The 21346-nt window shown below is 42.9% G+C and overlaps 1 protein-coding gene across 1 annotated transcript; it reads left to right on the top strand.

Moving 5' to 3' along the window:
• Positions 1-21317, top strand: cntnap1 (contactin associated protein 1). The gene is made up of 24 exons (XM_084371441.1): positions 1-790; positions 5191-5292; positions 5994-6187; positions 6483-6636; positions 7026-7229; positions 7527-7711; positions 8014-8163; positions 8265-8526; positions 8827-8976; positions 9068-9242; positions 9694-9800; positions 9911-10033; positions 10324-10527; positions 10849-11005; positions 11091-11218; positions 11311-11484; positions 11581-11799; positions 11913-12152; positions 12255-12494; positions 12683-12810; positions 13305-13398; positions 13647-13877; positions 13967-14011; positions 17905-21317. Exons 1-24 carry the CDS (start codon positions 730-732, stop codon positions 18102-18104), a joined length of 3927 nt encoding a protein of 1308 aa, XP_084227567.1. The 5' UTR covers positions 1-729; the 3' UTR covers positions 18105-21317.
• The last annotated feature ends 29 nt before the right edge of the window (positions 21318-21346 follow it).

The raw sequence follows: 21346 nt of genomic DNA, 5'->3' as shown, positions 1-21346 counted from the left end.
TGGTTTTCTGTGCTGTCATCATCATTCTCTGTGGTTCTGCTGCTGATACAAGACAGGACTTCCTCTTTTGGGGGGAGTTCAGATGCAGATCTGCGTTCCTGGAGAGAAAGGCTACTTAACCATCTCCTCACTCCTGAAGCTGGCAGCCAAGAAAAGGGTGCCAAAGGAGATGCCAGGAGAGAAGAGAAGAGGAATATTTAGTGCATTTGTGATATAATCCACAGCTCAGATGGAAAGTTACTGTTTCTGACCAGCTCCAGAAGACTCGTGTGGAAATTGGAAGACAACATCCTTTTCTTTTAAGTGTCTTGGGGAAATACAACCGATCTGCAGCGGACTGAAAAAGTTTTTCCCCTCCTCCGCATCCTGCAGAGGGACCATCACAATCCCACTCCGACCCGGCCCGCCACCTCTCCGCTAGTAAAGCACGTTTGCAAATATCTCGACAGTTATAACACAGGAGCCACAGCATTTACACGCCGGCCATGTGAATAAAAACATTTTTTAAAAAGGATATTAAAGAAGAAGTGCGCGCTCTCGGCGAAGCGCAGCATCATCACCAGCATCCGATGCGCGTCCCCGCTGCGGTAGAGGCTACCCGAGATCCCGGGAAGAGGAGTTGGAGCTGCGCTAGTTAAAGTTGGGCTAAAGGGGGTTGAGAGGATGCTGCAGAACAATCTACGATCCAATTAACATAGCCTATGCGGGGAAACGTGTCCTAAGTGAAGGATGACTTGCAAAATACTGAGCATATGCCTCTTATTTTTGGGTTTTCAACATTGCTCATCACGTAAGTCTTGTGAAACAGCAATTGTTCATCTATTATCGGCTGCTAGGGTGATGTGAAAATATGTCAAAGTGTGTTTACATGCCTTATCTGCATATTGTTTTGCTTGAGAGAAAAGTTGCAGGATAATCGGTGACGATAAGTGGAAAATACCACTTGAGGGCCAAATGTAGCCTGGGGTGTTGGGTGTCTTTGAAGGGCAACGATAAAACCAGTCACGGACCATTACATTTCACTGCTAGTCTCGGCTATTGTAATTTTCAGTGAGGCATTGTTTTGTGGGATCACACAGACAGAAAAGTATAAAAGAAGGAGAAGCACGCGGCGTCGGTCCTGCAGAAGGTGCGCACGGCGATCCCCACCGCGCTCAACTGTCTGCATTGCAGTGCTTTGCCTCCTCTCAGCCGGCACGCAAGTTTCTGCACCGTGTGCGTTCAACTCTCCACTTCTTTGCAAAGCACGACGCCGCTCGAGAGTCTATATTCACTTCTTTCTGTAATCGTCCTCCAAATCGCTTTGGTAATGTGTGTTGTTGTTGCCGAGAATCCCGCTTGATAAAGTGGCGGTGGGGCGAGCAGGGCTCAGCGTCCTGAGCGGGACCAGCCCACTGCAGTACTTTTTTTTTTTGGGAAGCCTGTGTTGCCATCACCTGTCCGTGAAGCCCTGCAGGCTGCACACGACGGGCGGCGAAAGCACCTGGCAGGGAAACCATTACTGCAGGATCAATGAGGCGGTCATGTGCTGGGTTTAGTTTGGGCAGAGGTGGGGGCTAAAATTGGTTTAGAGAAAATGTGCCATCTCTCTTACAGAGCTCGTATGCATACTAATACGCGTTATGCGTGATGTCAGTGCCAGGATGACCTCAGAGGGTCCTCACTGTTTATTAACCCCATACAGCGCACTGCATGACTCATTAGTTTTGATATGAATGGGAGATCAGGGGACTTCTGGATGATTAGGAATCTCAAATTCTACTGTTGGTTATTTATTTCTGAGGATTAAAGGTGCACTCTGTCGTTTTAGGGAAAATTGTTCACTGGGGGCCTTGTTTACCTTGAGGACAGCTTGTGAAATATTCATCCAGTTTGTATTATTTTCTTAAGTATTAACTTTCTGAGTTTGAATTTTTTTCTCAAAACTCCATAGTGCACCTTCAAGCATAGCATATAACCTAATTCTGTATAAAACAAGAGTATATCCATGTTTACACTATCAGCACTGGGTGTTAGTGTAAGTAAATCCACTTTATGCACCTCTCCGAGCTTTCTCTGTTAAGATAATATAGGGAGGAAATGTTCCTGTCTGACATCGAGTAATTATTTTGAAGATACATAAAGTTTTTCATGATGAAAAACGGTTTGTTTTATATCACGCTGCAGCTGCTGCTGATTACTAGAAGCTCTCACTCGTGGTTTGCTGCTGAGGGAATGGTGCTGCCTTGCCGTGGTGGTAAGAGAATTAAAAAAGTGAATGAACAGGAGAGAATTGAGTGGAAGCTTGTAATCCTCACTGGATCACTGAATGCTAACCAGTGAGTGAGTGCCTGTGGGCTCGGCTTGTAGCGGATCCTGATTGTGCTTTATTGCAGGCCGACTGTATTGCTGCTGTTTTGAAGTGCACAGAGGAAGTGTGCCTGATTAAAAGAGCCTCGGATCCCAGAGCACAGTGACCCTGCTCCGGGAGGAGCTGAGGCCCTGTACAGTCTATGTGTTTGGATTGGAGGATTCTGCATGCTTTGTGGATTCCAACATCTGGAGACTGAGTCTTCGGCCCACGTGAGGGGAACTGATATTACGAAAGAGGAACATTTTGTTCTGTATGTCAACATAGCTGAAACACAATGAAGCTGTTTGAGATCTGAATTTCAATCTGAATGTGATCCTGAGGTGCTGCACTGTTTTTTTATTTTTTTTTATCCCTGGCTGAAGTCAGACACCACCCGCTGTGATGCCTGCCTGGGTATGAATGATTTATTAAAACCCCTGTTCCTAGCTGAACATGCCATGCAACCCCTTTATTCCCTTGCAGTGTTTTAAGATATAATATTGGTGGACATCTACATTCAGCTGCACACTGAATCCTCAGCTGCCACGCATCACTGGCGAGTGACAGCGAGAGGAGGCGCCTCTCTGCATACTGTATGTAACCAGCATTAATGATGTGTCAGTCCAGACAGAGCAGCCTACTCTTACAGCAGACTGATGATTCAGCAAGCGTGGTGCTAGAGCTCTACGCAGCCACACCATTCCCCACAGCACTGCAATGATAAACGGAGAAGAGACTACTCTGTGTGGTGCAGAGAAGGGAGGGGATGCAAGATCACAGGGAGACGGGTGAAAACCTGGTGACTGGATGCTCTGCGCAGCCTTACACTTTAGCTACTGCAACATGACGACGCCCACTTGGGGAGAGAGAGGTAGAGAAGTAAAAAATAGCAAGATGATGATTAGGGAGAGGATGAGGTAATGGGATGCTGTGCAAGAGAGCAGGGAAGAGTGGATGCTTTTCTGAGCTGGGATGGAGATAAAGAGCGTGGACTCAGAGTCAGGGAAATGAAGCAAGACATTGAATAGGTGGGGGTGTAGGGTGCGTGACAGTCAGAGTGGCCTGGGTTAACCTGCTGTAGTCTGGGACGGAGCTGCTCTCCAAATTTAAAGTCAAATTCCTTTCCTTTAACTACTTAGAGAGGGATTAAAACAAATCAATATACATTAAGCCATTAGCTGCAAATGAAGTTGAAGTTGCCTGTGAAACTGCTGCACAAAGCTGCTAAATATTTTTGCCTTGAATAGCCATTCGACCAGTGGATCGCTTGAAATGGCTCTACAGTTTAGTAATGGAGTGACTCATCAGGGATGTGTATTGATCATCTGCAGCATAGGAGGGATTTCTGTATGATAACTGGAAGAGTGAGAAAGGCTTTCAGGGAGGCCGACAGAGGCAGAAAGTCAAGGTCACGTTTCCCTTGCTCAGCACGCTCCCTCCACCTGAGTGTACAGTGTGTCCTTGCATGAAAGGTGACACATCTCACGCTCCTGTGACTAACTGAGGGAGAAAATGGTAAATCCGCGCTGTGTAATGGCTTGTGTGTGTTTCATGTGTCATTTAAGGAAGTGAAAGGCAGTGGATGAATGCTTCTCGATGTGAGCACTCGAAAAGTTATTTAGATTTGATTGTTATGCAGCACTCTCCTCGTCTTGCTCCATCTGCAGCCTGCATACTAATTCTGCTAATGTTTCCAGCCTTTTCTTCCCTGCTCTGTGACCTCTGTGACTGTAAGAACAGGGATTACAATGCCAGGACCCCTGTTTACCAGAAAACAACTCCAAATGTTTAGAGATAGTTTCACTGATATGAGGGAGGAGGAAGAGGAAGGTCAGGTTGGACCTTACTTTTATTTTATTGGGTCCTGTGCACACCCAGAGTAAACATCCTTATTTGTTTCTATCTGAATACCCTCCTTTTCAAATAAAACAAGATCCATCTATATTTTGAGCCTATCTATATTAAATCTCCTGGGGATATTAAAAGGCATACTTTGGCACTTAAAATGAGACAGTGTTTCTCTCGCAGCTCGAGGTGAGGGCATCATGCATTTATCCTCAGCAGTGACACAAGCAAGATTAGGTAGAATTATGGTCAGTTTTAATAGCCGTGGGCTGGAGAGCAAGCCTGAGCAGATGGGTGACGGCCCTATCAGTCTCATAACCCCCAAGCACAATCACTCCGACTTTCCTGCCCATGAAATTGCATTTACTTTGAAGGAATTACACAGAAATCTAAAGACATGCAAGCACCAACAGGCGCACCCACCCACGAAGATATAAGTGCGATGCTGCATCGCTTTTATTCCGTCTTGGCAACAGTGAACAACACAAGACCAGATCCATTTTTGATCTCTTGAAATATGAAGGCGGTGTTGTGTAACTGCACGGCATTCAAAGCAGTTGATCTCAGAGAAAGTGCGTCATCAGTACCTTTTGACAACTAGTTCCACTCAACTTGTGAAGAAATTTAGATGCAAAGATGATGCGCTCTCAGATATCAGGACAGTTTTAGATTTATAAACCTTGGTCCAGCACATTATGAGGAGGATATTTAGGGACTGTGGATTATGAATGTGTGACCTCGCTATTTGTATACCTTTACCGGCAGAAAGACTTAATGTGTTTGTGCTACGCTTTGGATTTAATTGAATTGATCCAGCAACATTTTTGTTTTATGTCTAATGGAGCATGCACCAGCCTCTAATTAAACTCGTAATGGTCTTCTCTTATCAGGCTGTGCAGCTGTGACGGTCTTTTGTTGTGTTGCTCAGAACTGTATTATTCTGAATGTGATGTGTGAGAAGAAGTCCTTCTGAATAACTCCTGACCTTGGTGTTTTTGTTATCATCTCTGCAGATGAATGTGTTGATCCGCTGGTCTCCGGGCTCTATGCCTCCTCCTTCCTGGCCTCCTCCAGATATAACTTTCTTTACTCAGCCAATTTTGCCAAATTGTATGGTAAGTAACTTATCATGGCACGAGAAGCAGAAGCATAACAACATTAATATAGATTCTGGTCTATTTAGGTTCTCAGTCACATTTAAGTTAATAGTTACATCTGAGTCATTACTGATACCTTGACTACCTTGACCAATTTTAGGAAATCCGTTTTAACAAAAGGTTACATTCCCCATAGTGTTTTTCCTGCATGCCTCGAACCAGCCAATCACCAGCACTATTAGATCTTGACACATCAAGCATGCTGCATGCTTATTGGCTCACTGAAACTGATAAGATTAACTCCTTAGGTACTGAAATTTCGTATCAAATGACAAGATAATTTTCGATACTCGATATAATCGAGGGAAGTTCGGCCCATGCTCTGAAAGTATCAAAGTTAGATACCCGGCCCTAGCAGTGTCTGTGTGCCAGATTTGGTGAGCCCTTAAACTCTTTAAAATCAGGACCTCAGACTACATAATTGAGGGAGCAATTATAACCATGTAAATTTAGTTGGGCAATCTTCTAACTCCCTTGCTAATTAGCATGTCCAGACAAAACAGCACCTGCTCATTAGTATTCCCACCGCAAATTTGATTGGAATTTAATAAACATTGCCATAAATTACAGGTTCAGTTGATGTCACAATTACTTTGGTCATGGTTCAATCTCTGTCAAACTGTGTCTGTCAACTTCCAAATCCTCTCTCTCCCCCTCAGGCAGCAGCGGTTGGTCCCCGTCTCCCAGGGACAAACAGCCATGGCTGCAGGTAGACCTGGGCAGGAAGTATCGGCTGCAGGCCATCGCCACCCAGGGCACCTTCAATTCATATGACTGGGTCTCCAAGTACACCCTGCTGTATGGAGACCGACCGGACTCCTGGACGCCGTACATCATGAAAGGAGGAAACTCCGTAGGTGTCAACGATCCATGATGTTTTGGGGGGGGGGCTGAGGGCCATAACAGGGATGAGGCGAGGATTAACTAATCAAACGTAATCTTTACAGCCGATTCTCCAGTCACTGGGTGTTCCATTATATCTCATTGTCACTGCCAGAGAAACAAAGACAGCACAGCATATTATCTCTCTCAATACTGACAAAGCTAATCTCATCATCAGTTCATCTTCAGTCCCTTAATAAGGCGTTAACAGCATTGCAGTGACTCAATAACTCTCCCCCCGCTTACTCGGTGTAATCTGTTTGCAGACGCTGCCTGGGAACTGGAATTATTATCAGGTGAAGAGGAATGTCTTCCATTACGCCTTTACTGCCAAACACATCCGTCTGCTTCCTCTGGCGTGGAACACAGAGAATGGAGGGAAGATCGGCGTGAGGCTGGAGCTGTTTGGTTGCTCTTATGGTAAAAATAACTGATGGATGATGCTCCACAGGGATTTTCTGCCTCTGATTCACATCCAGGGACTTTTTACAATCTGGGTGCTTAATCATATTTGGTAATATGCCAGTAAATGTAAGTGCCAGATATGCTACAACATGTTCTTAGTTAATAAAAGACTAAGCTCGGTATCACCTGATTCATACTCAGATCAGAGCGAATGCCAACACATTTGAAGAGCTAAAGGAGATGTGCTACATATCGTTTACTCATATAATCCTTAAAACCTCACCTAAGTGCTACATAAGACTGTATAACCGCATGAACACCTCACCTAAAGTTTGAACAATGTCTTAAATCCTCTGAAATGATTTCTGGAAAAAGTGAATCCATTTTAAAAATGTTCTCTCCAGATTCCTACGTGCTACAGTACAACGGGGATGACTCAGTGGTCTACATGTACCCAGAAAAGAGATCCCGTACACTTCAGGACCACATTGCCATAAACTTCAAGACTCTGGAGCAGGACGGCCTGCTGCTACACAGTGAGGGGATTCAAGGAGATATCTTCACCCTGGAGCTCAAGAGAGGCCGTCTTTACCTGCACATCAGCCTAGGTACAGCTGAAGAAATTGTTTGTTGGATAAATAAAGCTGAGAATATTTTGGACATACCTTTATTTTAAAGACAGGACCACAGGGGAAGACATAAAGATGAAATTTGTGGAAGGGATCCTGTTGTAGAGAAAATATTGACAGCGGCATCAATCTCAGAATGAAGCAGGCTCTTCTCAATCCTGAAATAAAGCAAGTTGTCTGAGGGGGAGATCTCTGTATCGCATAAAAATTCAGCATATTCCCTCTGAGCATTTATATTAAGTTATATTTCCTCCTGTTCTTTCCCTCTGTTTTCAGGAAGCAGTATAATACACAAAGTTGATGGTCGAATCACTCTGACTGCTGGCAGCCTTCTTGATAATCTACACTGGCACTATGTCACCATCAAGCGCTTTGGGCGACAGGTGAACTTCACAGTGGACAGTCAGACTGTGACAGGCATCTGCAAGGGAGAGTTCACACATCTGGATCTGGATACGCAGGTACGGGTCATATCCACGTGTGTGTAATTACAGTAATATCACATACAAACCGACAGCTCAGATAATCAAAGGAAATGATCAATGAGCTGCGTGCTGAGTACATTTACTGAATGTTTCTTTGGGAGAGACTTCTAAATGCATTTTAATTGCAACTTGAGGGCAACTTGTAAGCTCTTTAATTCACTACAAGCCAGCTAATGAGCTAATTTGAATGCTCAAGTCTTACTTTTGTGTTTATTTACAATGTGAATTAATTTCCTGGTAAACGACGATGACTGAGCGCATTAATCTCTCTCTCCTAGTTTTATGTAGGAGGTGTCATAGAGCAAAATTTGCCTCACCTGCCCACCACACCAAATTTCCGGGGCTGCCTTGAAAACGTCTTCATCAATGGCATCAACATCATCAACAAGGCTCAGCGAGAAGAGCCTGAAATCCGCATCCCGCGAAAGGTGGGGCATCACACAGACCATTACACGGCTTATCAGTAATGACATCGCTGTGTCTGTTTTCACAGTCACTGACAAGGTCTTATTTGTCTCTCGCCCCACAGAAAAAGATGCATTATGCCTGCAGGGACATTCTGCTCAAACCGATGACTTTCGCTGGGCCCAACAACTACCTGCAGGTCCCCGGCTTCTTCAGGAGGCCTCGTATGTTTGTCAAGTTCAAGTTCCGCTCGTGGGACTACACGGGGCTGCTGATGTTCACACGATTTGCTGACGACCTGGGCGCCCTTGAGCTGGGCCTGAGCGAGGGACAGATCAACGTCACTATATTCCAGCCTGGCAAGAAGAAACTCCAGTTTGCTGCAGGTGGGCTTTATGCATTTTTTAGCCTTGTCATGTATGACGGATTGATTAACTCTCATTTAGCCACTTTCTTCCGGGTTTTAGGACTCCATGCTCTATGTTCCTTGCTGCTTCGCCACGTATTGAAATCCAAAGCTTGACGACCTGCTGCACCCAGTTGCGGTTGCTAAGCTATCATTGGACAATCCCTGTTTTGGGGTCAGGGTTTACCTGACTGTCAATTCTGGATGCATTGTGCATGTGATCTCTGCGCTGTATCTGATTGTAGTAACATTGCATAACAGGCATCTCTCCAATCTGTAGGATACAGGCTAAATGACGGTTACTGGCATTCAGTGGACTTGGCAGCCAGAGACAACCTGCTGACACTCACAATTGATGAGGAGGAGGGGTCCCCGCTGAAGATCACTAACCCTTTCACAATTCGGACTGGAGACCGCTACTTTTTTGGAGGTGAGCAGATGATTTAAAACGGAAACCTGAAAAACAACTCCTCGAACAACTTTGGACTGTTCAACTCACGCATTTGCATCCTCCTTCGCAGGCTGTCCGAAAACCAATAACACAATTCGGAAGTGTGAGACCAAGCTGAACCGCTTCCATGGTTGCATGCAGCATATATTCATAGACAATGAACAGCTTGATATCGACATTATTCTGCAGCGACAGTGGGGGCGCTATGCTGAGCTGTTGTTGGGCACATGTGGCATCACTGACAGGTAAGAAGTATCTTCTTGTTTACAATATGTGGCAGAAAGCATCCACATATAATTTCTTTCATACCAACACACATTTATAGCACTTCAAAACGATCTTCTCAAGTCATTTGAGTCGATAAAGTGACCAATTATAGTCATAGTCCTTGAAAGATACACACATTCTTATTAGGATTCATTATCTCTTGATCATCTTGGCTCTTTTATGGTGGAGTGTCGTGATCATATTCAAGATATTAATAAAGAATCTAGTTTTGAATTGTAAGTCCTTAGAGTGACATCTTCTGAACGGCTGATGGCATTCATCACCTCGTAAAACATTACCTCGTTAAACCTTACCTAAGGGCTCTAAACAAGAAACAGATAACACAGAGAAAATAGAGAATTACACACTTGCATCAGCCTCACTTTGTCACATCAAAATACTCAGTATAAGAATATCTTTTGTGTACAGATGTACTCCAAATCCATGTGAACACGAAGGCAGATGCATCCAGTCGTGGGATGACTTTATCTGTCTGTGTGAGAACACAGGCTATAAAGGAGAAGTGTGTCACATGTGTAAGTGCTTCTCATCACCTTAATAGATGTTTCTTTACAGTTAATAACACTTGGCCCACTCTAGATATCTTCCTCACAATAACAAATGAATCATCTCGCCTCTCGAACAGCGGTTTATAAAGAATCGTGTGAGGCGTACAGACTCAGTGGAAAGTATTGGTCTGGAAACTACACCATCGATCCTGATCTCAGTGGACCGCTGAAGCCATTCGAAGTGTACTGCAAAATGAAGTGTAAGTAATCACTGTCATGGATAAAAAACGGCTTCATCAGCAACATGTTCGGTATTATTTTGATTCTCTGCAGGCTGTTAATGAAAAGTTAGACAGAGAAACGTCAGGTTATTATGTTCCTGTAATGAGAAATGTGCTGAAGTCCCGTGTGAAATTAAAGGGTTTATAAAACAAGCCTGGGCAAGCTGTTTTTGTCTGTGCCTGCATGTGTGTGTTTGAACTAGTACTCCCGTCTCTCACCTTTTTTAATATTAATCACAGTGACCCATATCTGTCATGCCTCTTCACAGCATACAAAGCTTGGACAGTGATTTTGCATGACCGAGTGGATGGTACCAAGGTGACTGGGAGTTCAATAGACCGGCCGTATATAGGAAATGTCAACTACTGGAACGCCTCCTGGGATGAAGTCACTGCTCTCGCCAACACTTCCATGTACTGTGAGCAGTGGATCGACTACTCCTGCTACAAGTCCCGTCTTCTCAACACACCCAGTAAGTAGGATAAGGTAGTTCATTAAATTAGCAGTGTGTTAATGGAAAACAATTGAAAGATATCATACCTAACATTTCCGCGTTAAAATGTCTAAAAACGACTACAGCTTTGTTATATATTTTGTTGAATTGTGCACTTGCATTATCCCAAATGTTTCCAACAATGTTTAAATCCAGAGAAATATCACTAAAACATACTGAAAATCACTTACGATCAACTTGTCCTGAGTGTTTTTATCCCGATCCGCAATAAAATCTTTACCCGTAGCGGCAGATATTAGATACTGTGCGTTTAAATGTACCATTTCTTTTTTAAAACAGATGGAAGACCTTTTGGTTACTGGATTGGTCGTGACAATGTGAGTCACTATTACTGGGGTGGAACATTCAGAGAGGTCCAAAAGTGCGGCTGCGCCATCAACCAAACCTGCACCGATCCCAAGTTTCAATGCAACTGCGATGCTGACTATCGACAATGGTGAGAGAAGAATACAGCGAGCAGGTTTAGTCTGTATCTGTCACAATGACGATGAAGTCTGAGCATCCTCACTCTGGCTTTTCAGGTACTCAGATAAGGGCTACTTGGACTTCAGAGACCATCTGCCTGTGAGGAGGGTGGTGGTCGGGGACACCAACAGGACCGGCTCAGAGGCACAGTTCACCGTTGGGCCCCTTCGTTGCCACGGCGACAGTGAGCTTAAATATCACACCGTTCATTGATGTTGGAGGGATGAGAGCTGTTCTTCTTTATATATATACTTTATATTTTGATGTTTTCCACAGGAAACATCTGGAACACCATCGCCTTCGTCAAGCCCACCTACATCACCTTCCCCACCTTCACGCCTGGCTCCAGTGCTGACATCTCCTTCCACTTCAAAACCTATCGAGACCACGGCGTCTTCTTGGAGAACTCTGATGAACAACTTCGAAACTTCATACGAATAGAGCTGAATAGTGAGTTGACTTACCTCCTTATACAATTTAGAGATTTCTCTAAGAATTACTGGAAGTTTTAAATTTTTCCTTTCTATGTCTTCTTTCTTCTCACAGCCACCCATAACCTTGTGTTTTTATTCATGGTCGGTGATGGCATCATCAATGTGACACTGAAGTCCCCTGTGCCGCTCAATGACAACGAGTGGCACTTTGTTCAAGCCGAGATTAATGTGAAACTGGCCCGGATCAAAGTTGATTATCAGCCTTGGGCTGTTACGCGTTTCCCAGGTCAGACCTTCGTCACCATGAAGTTTACACATCCTCTCCTAGTAGGTAGGTGCCTTGAGGTAAACTTGGACATTTGGTATTTAAACCTTGCATGACATTTAATATAAACTTTTAATCTAAAAATGAATTAGCACTGATAAAAATACTCTTTGTATTAGGTGCAGCCAACCGCACCCTGAGACCTTTCTTGGGGTGTCTTCGAGGGTTACGGTTGAACGGTGTTCCTCTTGATCTGGAGGGGAAAGTAAATGAGGAACAGGGTATAAGAAGGAACTGTACAGGACAGTGTCTCAATGCTACCATACCATGTCGAAACGACGGCCAGTGTATAGAGGGCTACGCTTCCTACACTTGTGACTGTAACAACACAGCTTTTGATGGCTTCTACTGCCATCGAGGTGAGTTCATGCATTTTTCATTAGACTTTTTTCAAAAGCCAACTGACATTATCCGCAGCTTTACTTTGACACTGCTGTAATTCCACAATGATCTTTCCTCAGACATCGGAGCTTACTTTGAGATTGGCTCGTGGCTGAAATACAACATACGAAAGAAGCCTATATCAGACGAAGCAGCGTGGGCCAACTGGATCGACCCGCACTACGACAACTTCAGCCTCGGCTACAACGACACGGCGGATGACATTGAGTTCAGCTTCAGCACAGTTCACACGCCAGCTGTGTTGCTCTACATCAGCTCCTTTGTCCAAGACTACATCGCCATCATCCTTAAGACTGACGGTAGGAGAAGTTCAGAAACATGAAATCTAGAAATTTGTGAAGCAGAATTACATTTGTAAGGAAGCAGATTTATTTTATCCACAGATTAGATCTGCAGAATCTCATTAAAATGACCTCAGGAGATGATGTAATGCATGTATCAAAACAGTATATGCGGTTGATGTCATTGATTTCTTTTATCCCCACAGGAAGTGTAGATCTGAGGTATAAACTGGGGCTCATAACACACAAGTACCAGCTGACGCACCGAAACCTGGCAGATGGATACCCCCACTATATCAACATAACCAGACACAACAGGACCATCAAAACACAGGTCCATGCTCTCACTGCTGTCACCGTGTAAACTCTGATCTGTGGTTTGTTGTTTTTTATTCTGTGGTATGTATGTATAAACTCACCGAAGTAATGTATTATGTCTCGAAGAAACATAGACTAGTAGGTAATAAAATGTGCAAATAACAAACCTTCTGATGTAGGGCCTACTTTTCGTAAAATAACAAGGGGATCCACACATTTCAACACATCCTAGAGGAATGGTTTGACATTTTTGAGAATATGCTGTGTTAGATAAGAAGACTGATACCACTTCATACTATGTGTAGCTGGAGCCTGTAGGCAGTTAGCTTAGCTGAGCATAAAGACTGGAAACACTGGAAACTAGCTTGGATCTAGAGGAAATGATTTCTGCCCACCAGCACCTAACTCAGCTCACAGTGTGGGTTTTGTGACCTTTGTACAGGCTAGCTATTTCCTTTGGTTGTAAATATATAGCCTTTACTTTATTTTGAAATCTTGCCTTGCCCTCAGGTGGATTACATGGAGCCTATCGTGGAAAAGATAACCTTGGTGGAGGATGCCAGATTTGATTCTCCAAAATCCATGTTCATGGGCAGAGTGATGGGTAAATATTTTATTACCCACTTGCTGATGACAACATGCAGCCTAAAGTATTTATTTGCTGCCAGTAACAGCATCACTGCAAAATGGGTACATTATTGTTATTTTATGTTTAATGTATGTTTTTAATATGGACCCCATTAGGACTAACTGGGGTTTAGAGCTCAGATGATTTGGATCCTATTAAATAAACAACCATTAATACATTTAATATTTTATGTGGGAACCTTGTTAATGTTTCTGCTCTTCCAGAGGTTGGTGACATCGACTATGACATCCAGAGGCACAATGCTCCAGGCTTCATCGGCTGCATATCCGGGGTGAGATACAACGTCTACGCTCCGTTAAAGGCCTTCTTCCGTCCAAATGAAACAGACCCTCCGGTGACGACACAAGGCTACGTCTCTGAGTCCAACTGTGGCGCCTTCCCTCCTGTCCTGGGTTACGTACCATGGGAGGTAGACCCGTGGTTTACTGGCATAGGTGAGTTTATATGTCCTATAATGCATCAGTATAAAAGGAGAAATATTACTTTGTGTTCATCCACTTACTTGTGTACCTCTTCATTTCAGAGTATTTTTATATCCACGATGACCTAGGACTATTTTGGATAACAGGTAAGATTAAATGTTTCTCTCTTGAGACGTTGCAGTGTATTCACAATACTGCCAATGTTTCTCAATGGCTGCAGTCAAAAATGAGACCAGTAATGTGACATTTAGCGGTTCGACTTTGAAGCACTGCTCCTCTCCCTCATTTCTGTTTTATTTCCCTCCCGTCCCAGATGACACAAATCAGGCGTTTGAAACTCTCTCTCCTTTTTTCCTAAAATCCTCTAATCCTAAATTAGAGCAGGGTTGTCAGAGTCCAACGTGGGCTTTTGAGTGTTTATTCAAGCGTCTGACTGCAGGCTCAAATTTGTTACATGTGGGACAAAACGTACTTATAGAAAAATAAACAGCCAGTCATGCTTTATTATCATGATACGGAAGATCAGATTATTTTTTTAATCTACTTTAGTATATGAGTGAAATGAAAGTAGAATAGATCTATTTGTCTCTGATCAAGACACAGTTTATGAACTAATATTAGAAATGATCAGTCACTTTTAAATGTTATTTTTATACAATATCCTGAAATAGATATTTATAATGAGCCTCTATTCACTTAGTGACAAAAAACAATCCCCAAAATCATACTGCATGATTTGCATTATGAAAGCCTATGCCATTAGTTAGAAATAGGGATTTCTCAAGATCTAGCTCACAGGTAATCAGAGGCTATTGGGTGCACCTGTGATGTTCTCCCTCAGCTGGCTGCAATCAGTTGAGTGTTGAGTTGAGTGTGTTTGAGATTTCTTTCTTTTGGCCAGTTTCCATACATTTTGTCCCCCCCCCTGATCAGAGAGTCCCACTTCACCTTTGGTTTTTGGGTCCAATGTTTTTTGTTCGTCTATCATTTTGATAGAATCAGTGGGTGGCTGTGGGTTTTATTCCCACCGCCACCGTTTAGACACCAAGGGACCAGTTTGCTTTGACCCTTTTGTGTTTTGTGCAGTGCTTTGTTAGTTTCCCAACCTGCGACCCCCGTCTTTCCGGTTTTGTTTTCTGGGGAAATGTAACATAGTAAATATATCATCATGGATTTTATGTTCATTCATTTTGATGTAATTCGTCATTTTGAGAGGAAACAATGGAGCCATTATATCAAAAACTGCCAACACAGAAACGAGAACATCAAAATGAAAACATGAATCTGAGTCTGAGTATGACAAATGAGTTTTTCTCTGTCTACCTATGGATTTCTGGGAAACATCAATATTTAATATACTTCCTCATCTATTTTATCCCAACGATAACTCTGCACTTTATTACAAGGGGACATGTTGAGTGCTGAGACCAGAACAGCAGTTTTTGCAGCGCAGTATTACAGATGATGGGAAAAATTAGAGCAGGTCCCTCTGCTGAGCAGGAGAGGCTGGAGTCTCAGGATTAAACTGCGGCAGAGACTCTCTGCCCTGTCGCTGTCTGAGACCTCCACCGGATCAGCTATATTTAGTCCGTGTGACTCCAGCTTACTGTTCATCATTGGTAGACGCTTCAGCTTAATAGATCATTCAGATTCAGAAGTATTATGCTAATGCAGGACATCAGGATGTCATTTAAGATCTGTGCACCACTCAGACGTCCCAATGATCGTCCCCCCTGGTTATCAGACACCATCCCTGTCTGATATATTGCTCAGCATAAAATGGTTACGACTGAGAAATGACACCACTTGTTTTAAATGTCGTTGATAAAACATAATCGTCATTTGTGCCGGTGGACAAATTCTGGGGACATTGAAGACATATGTTTTTCCTTCATTTATCTCGTGACAACAGCACTTTGAATAACATTTTTGCTTCCTTACTGCTCTAAGCTCTGCGTTCAGTGCAGTATATCTCTGCAGCAGCATCGATCCATTCTCTATAGCCATTTATGAGAGTTGATCCTGAGGGGCTGTGGCGTTTCAAAGCATGCATTAGCAGAATGGTTAGGAAACACTGTATCTGATAACGCCGTGTTGTTTCAGGACTGTCATTTCGACCTAAGAAAAAGCTACAAAGTCTCCATCTGGAGCAAGCCATTGTGACTGGATTATTATTTTTACACTTACACTTTTACAGTTCGCTTATTATTTTCCATTTCTTTTCAATTTTCAATTGTGGAAATATTGTCACGGCCCCAGCAAAACACACAGTTGGCTCTACCTTGTGACCGGCAACATATTAAAAGGACGCCATACCGGAGTACAAGTTTCTTGTTCTCCTTACCGTTCATGTCCTTTAGTCTCTGGGTCATTTTATCGGCTATTAACACAAGAACTCTGAGCATGTACAGATTGATTGCCTAGAATCAACTGATGTGGTTCAATTGGGTTCTCGTATTGTCTTTTTTAACCCTCTCCCAATTATTTTGTAATTTGAGGCAGTCTCAAAATATGTGAGAAAAGCCTCCTATTAAGCCTCTCCAACAGAGAGGATTAGATTAATAACATCTTTTCAGTTTTCTGTTGCTATTTGGTGAGGTTTAAGTAACGAAAATTGCTTGGTTAAGTTTAGCAAAACGTGACTTGGGTTAAAATACACCCTTTTGCAAAGCTATGACATTTCAAACATGATGGTCAGTTGTAATGATGGTCCTGGAGCAACATTTATTATGTTTTTTCAGAACAACAACGAGGCGATGTGCAGGACACACCAGCTTTTTGCCAGTCCATTACACAGTAGCAACGCAGCGACTGACAAACAAAAACACACCTGCAGGCAGCAGTTCACCTGACCTGCTTTTGTTGGACTGTGACAGGAAACCCAAGCAAGCGCAGGGGGGACATTAACTCTACCTTTTGTTGTAAAGCAACGGCATGAGCTACTGAACAATAACTGTGGTTGTAGGTGCCGAAGCTCACAGGCAGCTGTTCTGTGGATGCTTAGAGTCATGGTCTTCCTCTCTAGGAGTCATTTTTTATGCTGACTTGACCTTTTAAAAACCACATTATCTTTTACCATTCAGACCATCGTCTGTCGGTTAAAAACTCAGGCTTAGACAGCAGCTTATTAAAAAATACAGCAGAATGGGTACCATCCGGGACAAAAAGATCCGCCTAGTCCCACAGTTTATTAGATTATGCTCTCAAGACCTCTCAGGCCACAAGACAACACTCTCCTTCCTGAGAGAGCCTTTTGTAAGTCTTGACAATATTTATAAACAAAAAAAATATGGAAACGATAATGTGGTATTCTGCTACAAGCACTCCCAATAAGTTAATTAAAATCAACCTCAGGACATTTTTTTTTCAGTAATTGTTCTTCTGTCTTTTATCATCTGGTATGTGTACATGTTGTTCTCCCGTGCTGTTGCAGTACTGCTGCTCTTCGGTCTTCTTTTCTTTTCATACCATTGTTATGCCTCGCTGACTTCCCTCCTCTAGAGCACCTTGAGCTGCATGCGAAAAAAGGTGTGAACATAAAAGAATAAAAAGAAAAAGCTTGGTTGCGTGAGCAGTGATGCCTCGGCTGAACAGACATAAAGAACAACCAGAATTGGCCCTTCCTGATCAGAAAAAGAAAAGACAAATACTTTGCAAATAGTGCTGGGTACTCTATGTCAATGGCAGGTGAAATTCTGGGCTAATACATGCTAAATACTAAAGCACATAGCCCCAAAGATGTTGCAGAAATACAGAGTGTAGTATTCAGTCATTTCTGATGTAGCTGTACTTTGCGCAGTTTGGACTGACTTCCTGTTAGAAACTTGGAAGTTAGAGGCAGGAAGTTTTCGGGACTGGACTTAATTATTATAGATATAATCAGCCCTAAATTCCCCAGATGGCTCATATAATGTAATAATGTAGCATCAAAAATTCAGTCAAACGGCGCCTGCTCCTCATCAGTATTTCTCGGAGCACTTCTCTCTTTCTCCTCATTGTGTTGCAGATTAACTCTGATTGTGCTATTTTTATCCTTTAGTCATTGTCATCCTGGCACTGCTGCTGCTCTTCGGAGGCCTGTACAGCATCTACGTGTATGCGTATCAGCAGAAGGGCAGCTACCGCACCAATGAGCCCAAGAACCTGGAGTCCCCGAGCAGCGCCAGGCCGCTGACCGAGACCCTGAGGAGAGAAAAAAAGAACCTCCCAGAAATTGAAGAGGAGTTCAGGAGCGACTAGCATCACAGGACCTTTTGGGGCAGCGGGTGGGGTTTGACTGAGGGTTGGGGAGAGGGAAATAGCACTTACAACAACCACAGATACCTGTTGTTAAGTTTTCTAATTCTTTTGTTTTCTTTTTTTTTCATATTCTGGTTTGTGTTTCTTTCTCCACTTGAGATGGGATCCGATGCCCGGTGCTCTACATAGTCCGTATTTTGGTAAAGGGTTTAAAGTTCACATCGGGCCCCATGTTGCGTGAGTAGCCAACAAGTCTCACACTGTAATGCAGGGTGAAATACTGAAGTGCCTCATCTGAGCAAGCTTGACCTGAGGAAACCATAATAGCTTATTCAGATAGGGTTTAGATTAGACGCGGTGGGGACAGGATTTTAAGGGATGTTTAATTCTAGTTGGAACGTCAGTTTCAAGTATTCAGATTTTTATTGATTGATTTTGTTTTCCTGAGCCATTTTTGAGACCGATTAAAGCTACCAATATCCTACTGTATAGATTTATCGCCATCTAGAATATACCTTTCGATGACAATCTCTCATGGAGCCACTTTTGACACAGTCGCTCAAAATCCGTCTCGGGTTTGAGCCGTGAGTACATCTGAGAACTTAAAAACCAGTGTGACCAAAACCCAGATCACTGAAACAAAATTGGTGTTCATGATTAAAAACAACCAACCGAAGAGAGAACAAGCATGGAGCTTTGAGATGTTAAGCTTTGACATGATGCATATACAGATTGTAAAAGGTATATACGCTTATATTTGTTGTATTGCAGCCTATAACAGTGCATTACCTATACAGAATGGCACATGTAAGTGGTTCAGAATCGCCATAGTGTCAGTAGATAGCTTTGCCGATCACAGTATGCTCAGATTCCTTAAACTTTCTCAGCTATTGGGGAAATGAGAGTGTGATGATTATGTACCTCTAAGTGTGAGAGCGAACAGGCTGTCGGTGTGCTGCAGAATTAAAACAAAAGTTGAGGTGATGAAGCTCGCCAGGGAAAGGGTGACCTAAAATTATCCACGTTCTCATCCCTTCTGTCTTACTTCTGGTTGCATATACAGTATATTACGGTCCAGCTGCCAACAGCTCGGTGCTACAGTGTGTCTGACCCGGCAGACATCTTCAACGACGGTATCACAGAAAAATCAGTCTTCTCACGATCCTTCCATATTCAGTAATAAGCATCTTTCAGGAAACAGCTGCTCCCGATGGCCATGTGGAGAAGCATACATATGAACACACATGCACACACACAATAACATATGTACAGAGGACCACAAGAGTGTAAATGCTAATATTTTACTTCCAACTCATACTGCTCGAATATTTTTGCATAATGCTGTAGGACAGTAGCCCGACCACGCTGTCACCGCTGCTGCTGCTTGTTTAGCTGCTTTCAGTGGAAAGTTTTAAAAATTCTACCTGTAGTCTGATGACATTTCCTCCTCTGGGTGGATGAGATTTCATTTGATGTGTGGTGCAACCAAAGCTTAGAGCTTCCATCACTCACCGTGACACTAAAGCACTATTGTGTATGTGACAAAAAAAATGGAAAAAAGTGAAACATTTCTAACACATTAGCTATGCATTTGTAGAGCATGAGCGCACTTTGCAGTAACATGCAATAATATGAGCTTTTATCAGCCACCAATAACCTTTATGTCTCGGTTTAATTTGCAGGTGCACAATAATGGCAAGTAGGATGTAATGAGTGTATACGTGAATATATGAATAATGTGTCAAGCGACTTTGTTTTTAATTCCTATGGTTTATATGAAACAATTTAAAAACAGTTGAATGGAGTATTTTGAATGTAAATCCTCTGACTCTGTAATGTATGAGCAGACCCCACAGTGAGGGCTGAAGCTTTCACTGTGGGCTGCTCAGCACTGAAAGTAAAATCACTCAAGGTAGCTTTTAAGAACGCTCAGGATAACGAAAGTACAGTCCTTGTTCTCTGTAGCACTAAAAAGACCTCCAAACTCAACATTGTGGGTTTCTTCCATTACAGATGGGCAGAGCTGTGCGACATTGTACATTGAACGGATGTACAGTAGATGTAAAAAACTGCGATTACTGTAAAGGCACGACTTGATGATGATGATGATGTATGAAAATGTACAGATTCGGCCAAAACTATATTTTTAAGACTGCTGTGAGAAGATGAATGGTGATGAAGAGTGAGCAAGCAGAGTGAAACTGTTGGTTTGTGATCGACAGGATTGTTTGTGTTGTTTGTTAAATGGACAATCACCACTCGAAGTTCATATTAGGCGCAAGCCAACAAACTTGGGTCAAATATGCTTTGTTGCCTATTAGGAAAGAGTCGACTTATGTATTATATAAATGTATACACCTCACTGTACTCATTGGTAAATGGACTATAAACACTCGACGCCTAGCATTGTCACTTCATTCACTATAGTTAATCATGCGTGGTCCCTGGAGCGTGTGTATGTGTGACTGACTGGTTGTTTAGATGTTTGTGTATTCATAGTTTGCCCGCCCTGATACAACCAGCAGACGTTAAAGAATGACTCATTAAAAAATACAAACCTGTGCACTGATGCCAACTCACTTATTGTAGTGCACCAACAGTAGAAAACAAGGCCTGGATGAAGCTCAGAGCGTTCAGGCATCACGTCTGTGAGGGACAATACAGGCACATTGCATCTGTGCTGAGCTATTCCCAAAGTGTTCATCCTGCATCCTAATGATGAAGGCGAGGGAGTGAAGAAAAGGGATTAAGATAAAATGACCAGTAGAGGGAGTAGGTCAGCAGGTTGTTGTTGGCTCAGGCAAGGTATCTGCAGATTTCACAAATAGTGAGATGTTTTGAGTGCTGACTGACATCAGAATGAACTATTAATAATAAAAAAAGATACAAGCCTAAATTAAGACTTTTTCACACGTTGTATGAATCTGCAGATACCCTGTCAACAGTGGTATCATGTATCGAATCAGACGCTAAAGCACCAGAATGAGGCGTAGGCAGGTTACACCAGGTTAGACTTCTCTGCACCGTCCAACTGAATCCTTCTGCAACGAGGACCAGAAACGATCATTACAGTTGTGTTTGTGATCACACTGAAATTTAGGATTTTTTCTGTTCTTCTGTACGCTCGATTTTGTTTAGTAAAACTCTCACTGTAAATGACCATTACTGTGTAAATCAAGGCCAAACTGTCACCTCAATAAAAAGAAGCTTGAAGGAAATGAAAGCTGTGTGTTTGTGTTATT

The sequence above is a fragment of the Pagrus pagrus genome (assembly GCF_965226575.1).
Source record: "Pagrus pagrus genome assembly, chromosome: 13".
NCBI classification, from domain to species: Eukaryota; Metazoa; Chordata; class Actinopteri; order Spariformes; family Sparidae; genus Pagrus; species Pagrus pagrus.
The sequence above is the reverse complement of the archived record's forward strand: the minus strand, read 5'-3'. Positions and strand labels throughout refer to the sequence as shown.